This window comes from Pleurodeles waltl, chromosome 2_2, assembly GCF_031143425.1.
Source record: "Pleurodeles waltl isolate 20211129_DDA chromosome 2_2, aPleWal1.hap1.20221129, whole genome shotgun sequence".
NCBI lineage: Eukaryota > Metazoa > Chordata > Amphibia > Caudata > Salamandridae > Pleurodeles > Pleurodeles waltl.
Genome location: NC_090439.1, coordinates 69,684,895 through 69,702,658, shown reverse-complemented (window position 1 = coordinate 69,702,658; position 17,764 = coordinate 69,684,895). Strand labels below are relative to the sequence as shown.

General features: G+C 42.8%; 1 protein-coding gene across 2 annotated transcripts in view; it reads left to right on the top strand.

Moving 5' to 3' along the window:
* ANKS6 (ankyrin repeat and sterile alpha motif domain containing 6) overlaps window positions 1–17,764 on the top strand; it is a 389,890-nt gene that overhangs the window by 88,472 nt on the left and 283,654 nt on the right. For both annotated transcript variants that reach the window (XM_069219478.1, XM_069219477.1), the window contains exon 3: window positions 5,606–5,650. In XM_069219478.1, the coding sequence (XP_069075579.1) occupies window positions 5,606–5,650 (45 nt within the window). The remainder of the gene's footprint in view (window positions 1–5,605; window positions 5,651–17,764) is intronic.

Here is a 17,764-nt window from a genome sequence, read left to right as displayed (position 1 = left end):
AATTTTGCATATAACTCAACCTGCGGTGGCCCTAGGACAGTGGGACCAACACCATCAAAATGTTCACAACAACGTGCTCTTTATGTCTACAGCATCTGTGGGTACCCACACTAGGTTAGAGGGGACCCCAAAATGACAACCCCTCCCACTATTCAGTGTCTGTTTAACCTTTCTGATGGCTGGAACTTTTTACAGCTGAGAGTAGGTTGTGTGTTAAGGGACTTCTTTGTAATATCTTTGCTTTAGACCTATTAGCCCTGAATATGTGTAATGTAGTATACCATCTAGGGGCTAAATATACGGTTGCACTGTGTTACTTTCTACTATTGTTTTTGTTTGGGTATGCCCTCTGCGGGCTAACTGTTTCTTACAAAAGCTGTTTTTATTGTGGCGTGCTCTAGAGGGCTGTTCTAAGCTTTACAGTCATATCAACATACTAAAATATTTGTGGCACGGAAACGTGCCCCAGAATGCTTTGCAGGGCAATTCTTTTACAAAACATTTTTACTCATAACTCGGCCTGTGGTGGACCTAGGAGAATGGGAACACCTTCAAAACATTGACCACAATCTGCCCTTTCTGTCTACGCCATTTCTGGGGACACTGTTAGTGGAGACTCCAAAATAATAACCCCTATCATCATTTATTACGTTTTTAAGCTTTCTCCTGGCTAGAACTTTTGTTTTACAGCTGGGAGAAGTTATGTTTTATGAGCCTTGTTTGTAATATCATTTTAATAGTTCTGTGGCCTTTAAAATGTGTAATGCACTGTGCCTCTAGGGGCTAAATATATAGTTACACTGTATTATGTTCTCCCATTCTTTTTTTATGTGGTTATGCTCTCTATGGGCTGGCTGTTTGGTTACATGACCATGTTTCTTTCAAATGCTATTTTAATTGTGGTGTTGTCTAGGGGCTGCTCTGAGCATTGCAGTCAACATACTATGATATTTGCAGCACAAAACCCTCCCCATAATGCTTTGCAGGGCATTACTTTTACAAAACATTTGTGTTTATAACTCAGCCTGTGGTGGTCCTAAGACCACCTTCAAAATGCTCTTTCTGTCTACATCATCTCTGGGTCTCCACACTAGGTTAGTGGGGACCCCAAAATAATAACCTCTCCCACCATTCAGTGTCTTTTAAGCTTTCGCATGGCTTCAGCATTTGTTTTACAGCTGGGAGAAGTTTTGTCTTAAAAGTCTTGTTTGTAATATCATTGTAGTATGCCTGCTAGCCCTAAAAATGGCCTCTAGGGACTACGTATATGGTTACACTGCATTACTTTTTCCTGTATTTTGTTATGGGGTTATCCTCTGTAGGGGCTAACAATATGGTTAACATGACCATGTTTCTTACAAGTGATATTTTTGTAATGGTGCCCTCTAGGTGCTGTTTTGAACATTACAGTCTAATGCCAAAAGTTTATTTCTGATAAAGTTTTATATGATAATTGCATATGTTTTAATAATCTCTCCTTATTACAATTATGACCATAATTCAGGCCAACTTAACATTCTTATTACACTGTGACTGTTTGAGCACTCTTGATATGTTTGGGTGACCCTTCTAGTTTTTTTCTCTCGTTACTGTCTTGTGTACTTTTTTGGGAATTGTGTTAGCCACCCAGCAACTCTGATGGTGGGGTGGTGAAAGTGGTATTCTATTTGAATTAGCTTGGAAGATTTAAATTAGGATGCTAAATGGCAACATTTTCATTTTTTGCTGCAGATAGAGGAAGAAGGTAAATGAAATTGCTTAGTTACATGCATGGCCACTGAAACTATATGGCAGGAATAGACGAAATTATGAGGCTGGGTTGGCCAATTTATGTGGCAAGAGAAGTCGTTATGAATGTACATTGCCAAAAGCTCTAACTCAAGCAAATGAGAGACCTATTGCATTACAAATACTTGTTTCTTTCTTTCTTTCTTTTTTTTTTTTAAAGAAAATATTTTTTCATTTTTTTTTTCAGGGCATTGCAAGAAGTAAAAAATAATAAGTCTAGCTTGTTGCTGTGATGCATGAATAAAGAATTAAAACAAAAAAGCTTCTGATGCAGCCGGTACCACATATGAGCGCATCTACAATATGACGCTGATGCTTTTTTTTCCCCTCTTTTGGTTAGTTTTTTTAGTTGGATCAGTACCTGGAGAGAAAAAACTCACAAAAGCATTGGGACAAGAAACACGGGTGGTAGAGGTGAAAAGGGACTGGGATGAAGCAAAAGCGACACTGGAGACAAGGATCAAAAGCAACACGGGCACATGTCTGATGTGAAAGCAAACTGGGGGAGATGGTGAGAGGAGGCAAGACAGGAGGCATGGCTGGTGTGGGATAAAACAGTCCGAGAGCAATGTGGATCTGGCGTGGCCATGCAGGCCAGAAAGCACCACAGGGGAGAAACGAAAGATAATTTAGAGTAACATGGCCAGGACCTTTAATTACTGGAAATCTTTGGTTGAAATGTTCTCCAGCAGAGGCAAAAGCATAGCACAAACCCATAAAATGTTTGCTCAAATGAGTTCGGGTAGAATTGGAGCTACATAGCAAGTAAATTAATGCGTGACATGAATATGTGACTGGCTGCTTCTGTTTAAGGATGTTACTTAGATTCTGTTGGAGGCATTGCTAGCTCAAATCCTTAAAACTTGTAAATTTGACGTACTCCACACCATCAGCAGAATATAAGAGGCTAGAAGAACTGAACAGAAAGACAATAGAGATGAACAAGAAACCGTGCTCCATGCCATTCTTACCATGTAAAGATATTAGAAGAGGTAGGGCAGCAGATATGAAGAATAAAACGCAATCTTTAAACCACCCAATCTAGAAAAAAAGATTTCAAACACTTCTTCTTAACCTTTTGATTTAATCATTACCGGAACCCGTGACCCCCACTGAATCACTTTTTGTAATGTAGGGATCCCCACTGAGTCATCACTGGAACCTGAGTCAGAAGCCTAAGCAATTTTCTATGATTTGACCCGCAAAACTCGAGTGTTCATCAAATACATGAATGATTAAATATTTAATTTAATTTACAGCCATATATACATTTAAACTGTTAATTTTAAAGGTAGGGCTGGAGCTTTTCTAAATTCAATTGAGGTCACTCATTGTCTATACTGCATTCTGGTTGATGCTCTTGCACTGCTCCCATGAATCAGTCTGATGAGCCCAACTTATTTTTTTGCCTCCAATTTCAAATCCCAACACATTTATGGAATGTTTAAAAAAAAATAGTTTTACATTTTGTTTATTTATTAATATACACTTTATTAGTCTGATAATAATACTTTTCTAAACAGTTGCGGACTCCATGAGGAGGCATTGCGGACTCCCAGGGGTCCCCAGTTCACAGCTTAAAAAACAAGCATATAAAACGTTTTAGTACTGAAAACTCCATCGGTATGTAGTGGATGGATAATACAGGGAGGACCCAGAGTATTAGGTGAGATTGTGATACTACTGTGAGTAATGTATAAATGTGTTCATATGTGATTATTTTATTCATAATGCTTTAGAATCGTCTTTGTAGAGACATAAGCACAATAAAAGACTGATAAAACTGTAATGATGGCTTGAAGTACCAACTGTCATGTGGATTGTTTGAAACGTAGATAACAATAAAAATATATTCAGGAAAAAGTGAAAAGATCGTTCATCTGATCAGTGAAATTAATGGCATGACCATAGGGGCTGTAGATGTTTAAGAAAATCTTGGAGTGGTGTATGCTGGCTGAAAATGTAGTGTATGCGGCCTGGACATGCTAAAAAAAAAATGAAAAAGTTTGGAGCCCATGGAAAGCATGACACGCGATTCCAGAGTATTCGAGATGTTCTTAATTTATTCATGCTCATATGTTTAATTTGTAAAATAATATATTGTCCCGGATTAGGGCCTGCAGTTGGATATTAAAGTAATTGTGTCATGGATTGCTAGAGGTATTGCTGTTGCTACAGATGTGGAGAATGCCTTCAGTGAGTCCAATTATGGTGTGACACCAGACTTTTTATGTACTTTGTACGTTGGAAAAACAAAGAAAAAATCAAGAACATCATTAGACGACAAGAGATCACGAGGGTAGAATCAGTGCTTTAAATGGGCCGGTACTGTTCGGTACTGAGGACCGGCACCTTTTTATTTTGAAACGGAGTTTACCGGCACATCTCAAGAAAAACGTAATGCTTTTAATTGGAGAGTACCGGCACTTCTCAGAAACAAGCAGGTACTCTGGCACAGAGTACCTGCACTTTAATATTTCCATTTGCAGCACTGGTGTAGATATTTATATATCTTTGTATATTAAAGCTCTGTAGCCTTCTTAACGATTTAGCCTTTCTTTCTGTGTGAGCGACCATCCACTGGCGGTTCGGAAGCCAAAGGTAGGAGACAATGTGGCAGTAAACCAGCTGTCTGTATTTAATTACCGATTTGTTTTTGCCGAAAAGGCAAACAAAGGAGCAGTATCTGGAGACAGATGACTGCATAAATCCCCCCTCACTCTGAGCTTGTCCAATTTATTCTGGCAAAAAGGTGCCCTGCAATAAATTTAAGTAAAATAGAAACACAGATTAGCATTCCAGGGTTTCCCCCTATGTTTTGTGCTTTGAAGCTATTGACAGACCGATTCTTCATACACAGATCTTCATTTAAATGAAATAAAAATCAACATTTTAATTATGGCTTTTACAATATTTTAGGCAAGGACCCCTTGCAAATTTGGTTACACTTCTGTTGTTTGGTTCATATGTGCCCATCACATTGAAAATAAATTACAAACCTAGAAGTGTTTGATGCAGAAAATTGCTTATCAGCTGCTGGTGCTTAGGAGGATTTTTTGCAGTTTTAAATAGGTAAAGTAAATATCTGTGCCCCTCTGGCCCGCCAACCCAAAACCTTTGAATTTCCAGATTACTCCATTTCTTCTGGTCAAATACTCCCAACTGCTGGGCTTGATGTAGCAAGACATTGCAATTCAGGAGCTCAATCTTTGATTCTGCTCAAATCATATAATTGGACTGCTCTTCCTGTAAATTGCCTTTAAACGGAAAGCACAGTTCTGAAAATGTTGAGTCAGAATGAGATATCTGGTGAACTACTGCTCCACTCCCTGAGGCGTCACCTCTCAATTGCCCTTTTAGCTCTTTTCCAAGCTCGGGGCTGGCACTCAAAATTTCATATTTCTGACTGCAAAACCCTCCTCTCCTCCAAAGGTGTCAACATTATGTATGCAAAGATACCGGAGCTCAGTCTACAAGTCAGATTATTTTATATGGATCCTGAGCAGCTGACAGTTTGAGTACTGGGAGCATGGCAAGCTTCAGTACCGGGAGGGGCATGCTCCACTTGGAATCATCAGAGGACTGTCCTGCGTCCACCCACCTCTTCCCCTACACTAGCATTCTCGGCTCTCTCTGGCGGTAGTGTGTACAAAACGCAGATGAAGGCAGTCTCCTGGAAAACTAGTTGTAGCTGTTTGCAGGAGCCAACAGGATAACGGCAGGTCCAGGAACATTTTGACTATTGCAGCGTATTTTATTTTTTTCTAATCTCATTGTACCAGCTCTTCCTGAAATATTTTTCTATTCATTTTCTCAGATGAAGAGAAAAGAAGACCAGATGTTTTCCACGCCTTGAAAACTGGTAAGATTGCGTCTTTTCATGTTATCTGTAGGACTGTAAAAAAAACATGAGTGTTAATGGCTGAATAATGTTCATCCATTGACACGTAGTACTCGTTCACAACTATTGCACAATTGATTAGTGTTCTACCAAGTATAAATGTAACCTCTCCTTCAGTGTACAGCCCTCTTCTCATATGATGCCATATCCTTTGCTTTACCAGTTTCCTTCTTTCTTTTTCACCCCTCTAATGTCCACTCCATTCAATCCTACATTAACCTGACAGCGTTTCCAGGAAACCCATCTGAATATCATGACTAGAGCTTTCTGTCTTGATTCATTTTGATTTACATTAACATGTAGATAAAATTAGCATGATGGAGGACTTAACAAGGGGGTGCAGGAATATATTAAATAAATAGCGAAAAGTCAATTGCATGAGAGGGACCCGGTCAAGGGGAGGTGCGCATAATTAGAGAAGCAATAGGTTGGTGATGGATTAGGAGATGGCATACTGGTCTAGAGTAGAGGGAGACTAAATTGGTAATAATTTACTTGATATCAAGGGGCATTTCTGACGAAATTCTTTTGGTAATTTAAGCAGTACTTCTCACTTTTCTTAGAATAGAAGCCGCATAACGGAGGAAGTGGCATGACACAGACCACATTTGTTTAAAGGATGCACACAGCAGATCTTTCTCTGCAAGTGGATCTAACAATTTTTTATTCAAATTTCACTCCTTTCTAATATAGGCTTTTATCAGTTATTGAAACCGTTGTTCAAAATGTGGTACGTATTCCTGATCCATTGGCAAAGAATCGGTCTTTTATATATTGAGAAGGCCAACACTATTACTTACCCCATCCAGAATCTGCTTTTAACTGTTTTATTTTGCTGTGAGGTAGCTGCACAATATGTGTATACTAAGTTGTCCTAAAAGCAGTAAAATACTTCTTACTTAAGGACTGCTACTGTGTAAGAGAATACAAATGTGGCTTTTGGGAAATTAACTTTAAGGTTATTGCTGCAGCTTTCAAACTGAGAATATTCAGGTCAGTGTGCATGCCCTCCACAGTCCAGTTTGTCCCTTCCATGTATTACAGACATGGCAATGTACATGTTTTGCCATGGCTTAATTGCGGAATATTGTGTGAATCAGACAGTAAAGTGGAACTTTAAAAAAAATGGATATCGCTACTCTGAAATTTATCATTGTAAGAACTCTTTGTAGACACTGAATAACCCATACAAAACCTGAACTTTCTGTTTACAAATTGTGCCATTTATAAATCATTCATATTGAGGTAATTTACCTTGAGTGTCTTAGGATGAGTCTTCTATCTATGCTTTAACTCTGCATCTAATCTGCCTGTGTCGTAGCTTGATTCTACCCGTCTTTTCACCAGGTCCTTCCCCATCAGCTAATGTTTTTGGTACTTCTGTCTTTTGATTCCGACACCACAGCTGACTTCTTTTTGTTTGTCTGGGAATTTTATATGCCCCTATTGAATGCAACAACCATCCCTTACAGAATAGAAATGTGTAATCTGGTTATCAACCATCTGCAAAGTTGCAGGTCACCTTCCCTAACAGCACTCCAGCTCAGTCCATCGGCACTCATGATAGTGCTAGAAGCAATGAGCAGGTGCCAGCAGGAGTACAGGTGGCAACAATCCAACCCTCTTATTAAGCAGTAAACCTGGAGTATAGCTGCTCTACCACTGCCCGCAGAACAGTGGGCAACGCACCTCTAAATGTTCCAACATCCTGAGAGACCAGTGTAACCTTGCATACATTGAGACCCCAACAAGGAATCTTCTAACAATGATACTTTAATCTCACCAGTCCACTCAGTTCTTTTTTCTTTTTTTTATAAACAATTTTTTAAAAGTTTTGCACAAAATAGCACTCAGTACGGTCATGCCCAGGGCATATATCTGTGATCAGGTGAGAGGACCACTGGGCCAAACAGTGCAGTCAGAAGCACTAGTCACCAGCCTCAGCTCAGCTTTCTCACCACATTCACAAAATCCCACGCCGCTGCAGCACCCTCCTGACAGATCTCTGGCTTGACACCGATTTCCTCTGCCCCTCCTTCAGCTGGAGAAAATGAGCACCCACATACTATTTGTCAGGAAACTACAGCACTATCTGCAGTCTCTGACTCTGTCACAGCACCACCTTCACATTGCCCCAAAGCGAGTCCCTGAAAATTGGTCACTGACTGTTGACCTTGCTCCCAGACTCCAGGCTGTTACCTCTGGAGTATGAATGCAACCATTGCACAGAGCTTCTTGTTTTTAAGCTTTACAGATCTGACGCCTCTCTCACTAATCGTGCCTCCCTTCTGATATTCTCTCAGTCTGCCTCTCACTTGACAAAGCTTCCTTCCTGCTCAGAGGTCAAGTACTGACTTTAGTTATACCCCCACTTACCACCGCGATGTAAAACGGCAGCAAGGGAGTGGTGGACAGGATCCAGTGCTCCACGCGATTAGCCAGTTCTCAACCTTCAAACCTTGTGAGGGCGGCTGCTGTTGCCTTGGAATATTAGATGACTTGCATTTTTATTGTAACCAAAGGATTTTTGAATGTCTAGATCAGGCCACTTTGACTTGGTTGGTTGATGTTGCGAGGGAATTCTTATGCATCCTTTAAGCAGATGGAGGACAAAAAAGCCATTGGGGATATACCTGGGAGTGGTGTGCCAGGATTTTACATGTTGCAATTAATTTCTATAAAAATGTCTATTGCTATTCTTTCACCTTTAATTACTGGATCCACCCCATGAGTCAGGGGGCGGGGATAGGGTGTCTTAATGCTGACACTACAAGAGATTCTTATTTTCACTAAATTGGAACTCTGTGGATCCTGTAGACCACTTCTTCTTTTTAACACGTTTATTGCATGTTTGAGCATCACATACAACCATATCACAAGTACATGCATGTAAAGATAAATGTTCACCTGCTACTGAAACAATTATCAAGTGTGGTTGCCCAGAACAGGTTTCAAATATGAGCGTCTGGAGCCCTCGCAGGGTAGAGGTTGGGTAGAACAGGATGATAAATCTGTTTGGATAAGGTGGGGGTAAGTTAGATAAGGTGCGTGGCATCGCAAGAGGGGAATAGGCACAGTCTGGGTGAGGGGTGCGATGAGTTACGTAGGGGAGTGGGCGAACGTGGTGCATAGTATGTGTTAAAGACTTGTGGCAGGAGAGTCTGGAGAAGAATGAGTGTCCATAAACCACTATCTTTAAACTATCTTTAACATTGACAATAAAATCTTTGATAAACATGACTCCTCCACTTCAGCTGTGTATTGCCCTCCAAAATAGGCGGGCTAGGTTCCCGGGAATTCAACATCATACAGTCTCTCTACTTATTTGCATTGTTTTACTAGCTACTTCTGAAGCGGACAGCTACTGCTGTCTTCCTAGCCGGTGAAAAGGCTTTTTTTCCCATTTTTTTTTGTTTTGCTTGAGGAACTTTTACATTTGCTGCATTGCATAGTATTGGTCTAGGAAGATGTTCCTAAGGTGAAGCTCACCGCTGTATACTGACCCCATTGATCATTTTATGGTTAGTACCACCATCCTATTACAGAACAATGGTTTACACACCAGCGATTCCCACCTTGAAATTTCTCTTCCATGTGTGATAGTGGTTTCAGAAGGAAGGGATTTTCCTCTCTGTGTGCTGATAACCTACGGCTTGCAGCTATGAATTTCCATAACATTGTTGGTGGGAAAGGGAGCACCAATGAAAATAATGTTCCTTCCAAGGCTACTATATTTATTCTTAAATATTTATATTTTCCTAACTCGGGTGTTGTTTAAATTATTGCGGTCACGCATGCCTAAATTAATCTAGACAAATGGGCAACCGCAGGTTAGTTAGAAAATGTTGGTACTGCTGTACATCAAGAAGGGTTTTTGGTCTTGATTTTTAATCTTATTATTATGCTGCCTAGGCATGTTACATTGCTTAGTGGTACCAACCAGACCCACTGTTACCATATTGTGGTAGAGTGGGCCTTAACTCAATTCCCTCTAAGTTGAGTCCTTACGAAGCTGTGTTCCAAATTTAACTGAGTGCGTACTAGCAAGATGTGCTGCCCTTTGCAGTCTGTATTGGCACTGAACTGCTGTATTCTCCTGTCATTTCACTTCTCAACATCCTTCTGTTGCCTTCCACATTAGAGCCAAAGACTCAAATGTCTGACTTGTCTGGGTCTCTGGTGCATGAGATATTTGTTCCCCCATGGAACAATGCCTCATCTACTCCAATTTAAATCCAAAGAGGGGTGCGAATAAGCACAAAATGAATTTAGGTGGTTAACCATAATTTCCTCCGTAGGTCACTATTTATGAGGTATTAATGAAAATTATTATACGTTGAATGTTGGCAGTTACTATCCTGCATTTAGACTGCCACTTTGGGAGCAAAGGTATTGGCTAAACATAGATCTAGAAGTATTTGGGATTTAGATTTTGATTCCCCACTGACCAGTCATCATTGGTTTTACTGCTGTTTGCAGATTAAAAATGTCAGTAAACCGTACGGAAAGGCTGCTTCATTTCAAGTTCTTTCATAGAGTTTACTGTCTGCTTATGGGGATGAGATCATTTGATCTGGATTGTTGATGATGCCTTCTGGAAGAGCTGCCACTATCTGAAAGTGTGACCTTCTAAACCTTCTGTGGTTATGCTTGATTTGCAGGCTGCATCCCACCCATCTGCAAGCTTTATCAACGTTTGTTAAAGATGTTGTGGTACACGCACATAGATTTGTAGCTATTGTATTGGTGATGACTAGGAGGAGAATGTCCATCTTCTGTGAGAAGGGACCATCCCCGTCTCATTTGTGGCGAAATAACTCATTTTATAGCAACAACATGTTAGACACTTTTACTACTCTCTCTCAGGGTGTATCTAGGAAACCAGGATGATGAGACTGCTTTTTTGATGAGCACCATTTTTAAATGTATCTAACCCTTTTTATTGGTATTTGCACAACTTCAGGTGTAACTAAACAGTTGATGGCACAACAACACTGAGAGCATGTATGGTATTGCTGCTGGTACAAATGACAAACTAAGCAACACACAACAGAATATAAACAGGTTTGTTTATCTGCATGAAACAGCCATGGGCCCCACAGCAGTTTCAAAGTAGGTCATCCAGGGGTCTCAAATCCTATTATGTTCCTGGGTAAAGCTTCTTCTTTCTTGGTAAATTAGTTTTCTCCATCATTGCGCACTTTTTAATTCCAGGGAGGCACACACAAATGTGGGGGCTCCATCGAGGATGCCCAGTATTTAGCGATATTCTACTTAGATAATTGAAATCCAATCCCATTTATCATCCTGGCACCCCATGGAGAAACCCTCCTCCTTTATTTTCCCAACAGTACTGTTTGAAGGACAGAGCGATGGGGAATTGGCAGACTCTTATTAGGGTCTGGAATATATAGAGGTCAAGTATTTTTGACCCACCCGCTCACCCAGGTCACATGAAAAATTATTCCCCTTTCATAGTACGACATATAAAGCAGAGTGGGGAGACAAGCCTACCCATTTTCCGAAGGTGCTGTAGTGTAAAATATGCTCTGGGCATATGTATAATTTGAATTAAACAGAGCTTTGTCGTGATTGTGAACTCCTGGGTTGTCATTTTACCTTCTTGCCAACCACTGTTGTCTAAGGGCTTTTTTCTGCCTCCCATGCTCACTTCACATCTAGTATCTTCTTCTGGGCATTTTATACCAGACTGCAATACATTTGTGAAGTTTGCTCTTCCCCAGTGGGTCTAACATTAATTTTGCTTGAAGTGGGCTCTTCTCTGGTAGATTCATTATTGCCTTTTTGTGTCACCCTAATGCATGTTTTAATTGAAGATACCTATAAAAGTGGAACCTATGCATCTCAAACTCCTTGGTTCGGTCTGTAGGAGGCTGGCCTGGTGTGTGGTGGGTACCTCTGGTACTTACACCTTATACCAGGTCCAGGTATCCTGCATTAGTGTAGTGTAGTCAGTGTCTAGAAGCCAGGCTCTCTAGAGGTAGCTAGGAGACATGCAAAGCTCCTGCAATACCACTGTAGTCCCACTTAGTACTTGCACACAAAAGAAACACTCAGTGTTACAGAAATAAAGGTACTTTATTTTGGTGACACAAGTACCAAAAATACTATAGAGACTATACTTCCTTAGGAGGTAAGTAATACGCAAAATATATATAGTAGTTTGCAGAAATAGGCATACAAAGCAGTTAAAAAATAGTGCAATTATTCAAAATCACAGTAGTTAGAAATGAGCCTATGGGGAGCACAAACCGTATACTAAGAAAGTGGAATGCAAGAATCGGTCCCCCACCTAGGCAAGTGTAGAGGGGAGCTGGGAGTACTAGGAAAGCCCAAAGGTAAGTACCACAACCCACCCTAGCGACCAGGAAAACAGGAGTAAATCACAATAAGTTTCCCAGAACACACACAGAGAAGTAAAGAAGAATATTGCAAAACCCAGAAGAGACTGCAAGACACCAACAGTGGATTCCTGGACATAAAGTCCTGTAGAAGAAGGGGACCAAGTCCAAGAAGCAAAGCAAATTCCAGGAAGGGCAAGAGCCCCTACCCACCAGGATGAAGGTGCAAGAAGTGAACCACCGGTGAAGAAGAAGAGGAGCACTACACCCAAGAAGACTAAGTCGGGTTCCTGGAGGGTGCAGGTGATGTCCCACTCCGGATGGAGGATTGCAGTCGGGTTTGCGTCATCGTAAGCCGCCAACAAGCCTTGGCACACGCACAGCTCACGGTTAGCGGTAAATGCCGCTGCCGGGGACCAGGTGGACTCTACCCAGGAGGGGGAATCAGAGGGGGCCCTCAGCAACACAGAAAGCCCACAGAAGACCAGGCAGCGCTCACAGGAGTTCGACAGAATAGAGACACGAAAGTGGCAGAAGAGGTCCACGCAGAACTAGGCGAAAGGCTCCCACGCTGCCGGAGAACCACTCAGGGAGCTGTGCCTCGCAGGAAGGAGTGTTGGGGGTGGAGCTTCATGATGCACGAAGATCTTGGAGAAAGGATGCCAACAAGGCTTGGCAGCTGCAAAGGACGCAGTGCACAGGGGTGCTGTCTTGCGTGGGAAGGCAAAGTATTACCTCTTCCAAAGTTGGACAGTTGGAAGAGGACTGTCGGGACCACTTTAGTCCACCACCCGTGATGCAGCATCCACAAAGCTAAGCAGGAGAGGTGATCGACATAGCCAGTCGTTGTCACAGTTAGTGCCTGCAGAAGCAGGGGAGTGACTCCTTCACTCCAAGGGAGATTGCTTCTTTCTCTGGTGCGGGCTGAAAACGGGCTGTCAGAGGATGCACGGCACGACCGGGGAAATGTTGCAGTTGCTGGGAGGAGCCGAAGATACAATGTAGCAGAAGGCGTCTTACTTCTTTGTTGCAGATTGTGGGGTCCTGAACAGTCAAGATGTAGTTTCTTCGTTCAGAAGTCGAAGTGGAGGGTGCTGAGGATTCCTGCTGGAGTCTTTCAATCTGTATCTGAGAAACCACTCAAAGGAGAGACCCTAAATTGCCCTGGAAGGGGGATGGGTCACCTATCTGAGTGACCACCTATCAGGAGGGGGCTCTGACATCACCTGCTGACACTGGTCACTCAGATGCTCCCAGAGTTCCCTGCCAACCTTGAATCCAAGATGGCAAAACCCAGGGACCCTCTGGAGGAGCTCTGAGAGCCTCCACTAGGATGGTAATGGACAGGGGGGTGGTCACTCCCCCTTTCCTTTGTCCAGTTATGTGCCAGAGCAGGTACTGGGGGTCCCTGGATCGGTGTAGACTGGTTTATGCAAGGAGGGCATCAAATGTGCCATTGAAAGCATTTCCAGTGGCTTCAGGAGGCTACCACTCCCAAGACTGTAACACCTATTTCCAAAGGGAGAGCGTGTAACACCCCTCTCCCAAAGGAAATTCTTTGTTATGCCTTCCTGGTCTCGAGCTTCTCAAGCAACAGGAGGCCAGAATCCTTTCTGGGAGGTGTCAGCAGCTTGGGCTGCCTGGAAACCCTCAGAAGGCTGTAATGGGAATACTGATGAGGGTCCTATAAGGAGTCCCCAGAGTGCATGGAACCATACAACCAATGCTTGCAAAAGCCTTGGGGTATGATTCCAACATGTTTGATACCAACCATGCCTATGTTCGGAGTTACCATTATGTTGCTGGACATAGGTAGTGACCTATGTCCCTTAAACGCGTAAAATGGTGTTCCCGCACTCACGACGTCCAGGAAAATGGGCCTGAAGTTTGTGGGGGAACCTCTGCTAGTGGAGGGGTGCCCTCACACGCAGGCACTTTGCACTCTGCCCTCTGGACTAGAATGCCTACCATAGGGGTGACTTATAAGTGACCTGGTGTAGTGAAAGGGTACTTGTACCTTTTCACACAGGCTGCAATGGCAGTCCTGCAGAAGCCTATGCATGGGCTCCCTAAGGGTGGCAAAATATATGCTGCAGCCCGTGGGGATCCCCTGGAACCTCAATTACCTGAATACCTAGGTACCATATACTAGGGACTTATCGTGGGGCACCAGTGTGCCAATTGTGGGTAAAATACTTTGACAACAGTGACCAACAACTAAATTTAAGGGGGAGAGCATAACTACTGGGTTCCTGGTTAGCAGGATCCCAGTAGACACAGCCAAACACACTGACAAACAGGCCAAAAGTTGGGGTAAGCAAGCTAGAAAGAGGCTACTTTCCTACGAGGTCTAGGTAGGACTTTGTGTGGCTGTGGTTCAAAACCTCATCCTCCCTAGATATTCCTGTAGCATTTCATTGTGACAATGCACTCAGTTGGTTCACTTGTGTTTCCCAAGTACTGTGCCAGAGTGGAGGTTCCCAGGTCACACGTCCGTCCCAACCCATCCAACTAAGCGCCCTGTGCGAGCACTCAGACTACTTTGGTGTTTTGGATGAGAAATGCTTACACTGGATTTCCGTGAAGGGCACAAAGCATGACTAGCTCAGTCAGTTTTGCCAAGTCACCCCAACGTGCCAGGTCCTCTCTGCTGAATAACCAGTCATTAATTACCGGTAACTGAGCTGCCCAGTAGTAAAATTGAACGTCCATCCTTCACCAATCCACATCACAATGGTTGAACACATTTATCAAATGCTGCTCTTAGTTCCTGATGCATGATTTCATGGGAAGATTCAGGAGGATTTGTGCAGTTTTTAGAAAACTGCAGGATTTTGAAGGGGCAGCTCTATAGGACATTTAAAAGTTTTGGGCCAGAGACCATTTAAAAAGAAAAGACCACCCTTCTGACAGTAGAAATGGTGAGAGTGCACTAATGGAGCAGGTCATCTCATTCAGTCCTCAGAAGAGGTGTCAAGTTTAAGTTCCAGTAACATGCATCCCTAATTATGTAAAGCTGCCTTGGCCTATTGTCAGTTGTTTGTGAGTTCCCTGCCAAGTCTCCCCGTTTTATTTGAGACCGTTGCAAATTTCATAGGGATTTCCATGAGACTCAGGACTGTCTAACTCTGGAATCTGGTGTCTAAAAGCACAACATTCTCATATAATGAAGTGTGATAGACTTTCCCCCATCTCTGTCACAGCCGTGTACTAGGCCATTCATTCATATCCGGGCTGCCATTTGTTCTATAGCTAATAAAAATAATAGTAGGGAGAGGGGGCAACCCTGGCTTTGGCTCTTCTGTGTGGAAAGCGTTGGGGGGGGGGGGTGATTAGCGGGGTAGTAAAGTGTGGACAGCACTCTACTCACTTGGATCCCTGCACATCAGGGTCCAGGAGAGGGGCATGTGACCGGAATTTAAGATCTAGATTCATATGTGTAACGATTTGAAGAAGGTAGTCCTAGCTCAGGGAGGCAAAAGCTTTTTTTAAAGTCGATCAGTATGATTGCTTTAAGTCTAGGAATGGAGATTGTGCCGTACTCAAGTACACACGTTTGAGTATGCTTAGTTGCTCTTGGAGGCATAAAACCATTCTGGTTAGGGTGTATCAAGTTGGAGTCATCATGATTAAGTGGGAAGCCAGAACTTTAGCCACACATTTGTTTCTACATCAATGAGGTATATTTGACAGTAGGAGCTGCAGCTTTGTGGGTGGTGGCCAGGTTTTGGTACTGTGTAATATTAGCCATGTGAGGATCCTGCAGGAGGGTTGCAACTTGCACTACATCATATCCCGCCATTCCTGGGTGCTGCATTATTACTGAGGACAATCTCTTAAATAAATATACAAGAACTGGGTTATTGGTTGAGGGGGGTGTTCGTCTCTCTCAGAAAACAACCACAATGCTTGCCAGAGTGAACCACAAAAGTCACAAAATTAAGTTGTGCCCAACAGGCTGGTAGCTTGGCACAAAAGCAGTCATGCTTAACTTAGAGGCACTGTGTTAAGTATTTAAGCAGGCCACAAATGGTAATGAAGTGAAAACACAATAATAATTCCTCTTAAATTTAGAAAAATAAAGTGAAATGTATTAAATAAAATGACACCAAAATAAATTAAATCCAATCAGCAGAGCTGGAGCTATGATTTTTAAAAGGTTTTTGTGAAAAATAGGACATACCAGATCGATGCACGAACAGCGGGCAATTAGTTGCGCAAGACTTTGGCAAAGTGGTGAGAAAGCATGGTTCGGATGCACAAGTTGGATTGAGCCATGTCTCACCTTACCTTTGGACTTAGAAGACGTTTCAAAGAAAAAATCCTGGGAAGGTAAAGTTCAGCGGTGCAAAGCAGCCACCGGTGTCCGAGGAGGAAGCATTGTCGTCAGGGAGCCGGTGGACGAAGTTGCAGTGAAGATTTCTACGTTTAGACTTAGTTTCTTTTTTTGCGAGTATAAATTCTCCAGCAGGATGAAGCTGCAGTCAGTTGTCAGTGAGGGCTACACATGAGAAGATTCCCTGTCCAAGAGGTCCCGCTGAACAAGATTTGCTGCTGTGGAGAAGAACGTAGTGGGAGCTGACAGGCGATGCACCTCAGGTGGGTCAGCGAACTGAAAGGCAATGCACCTCAGGCGGGTCCGCAAGCAGACAGGTCCCAGTCTTGTCGGTTCTAAGATTACTTTTTGATGATAATTTTTCTAAGTTTCAGGTTTTGGCTGTAGGAACACCTTCATCACCATTTCAATGGTCCAGGATGGGTTGGTAACCACTGGGAGTGGAGGGGAATGGGGAGAGGTCACAGTGCAGTCCAGGCAGAGGCCAAGTGCAAGGTTCAAGTTCTTGGGAGCGTGTTATGGTACTGTAGCTTGCACAGAAAGCCAGGCAGCTAGCCCGTAGAGTCACTGTGAAGCAGCACAGCAGTTATCTTAGGGTATAAGGCAAGCTTCAAGCAGCAGAGCAATCCTCTGGTATCAGCAGAGTAGTCTTCTGAAGAACAAAGCAGGCCTCAAGCAGCAGTGTAGTCCTCCGAAGTACAAGGCAGTCCTTCTAAGAGTCCTCCCCAGGTCCAGATATGTACTGAAGAGTTGAGTCTGAGGGTCCAAAAATAATACCTGGCACCAGCCGTTGTAGCGGGGGAAACTTCTAGACACCCCCAATATCTGGTAATGGAAACTGCCTTCCTTCCTCTTGCCAGGAACCAGGTGGTCTAGGGTGACAAAAAGGCACCACAATCACAAAGTTCCTTTGTGATTGTGGTGTAGGCAACCTTTCAAATGTAAGTGGGACAAGAAACGGCTCCGCCCCACCCATCCAGGCAGGTTGGCTGTTCCTTCCAACACTTAGATCCTCCTTTGCCTCACTGTGTGGGAGGAATACACAAAAAACAACTTTCAACTATTCAGTCCTGTGACCCAGGACACATGTGGCAGGCACCAAACGGTTAGGACAAGAAAATGCCAACTTTTTAAAAGTGTCATTTTCAACATTGTGACTTAAAATCTGACTTTGTCATTAAAAAGGATTTTAAATTACAATTTGTTGACACTAAACATGATATTTCTATCTGTTCCCATTCAGAAGACAGCACTTATTAAGTGTAATATGGTAATCAAGTGTTTTCCTATGAGAGAGGTAGGCCTCAGGGTTGTGAAAAACAAATGTAGGTGTTTTTCACTACCAGGACATGTAAAACATAAAAACACATGTCCTAC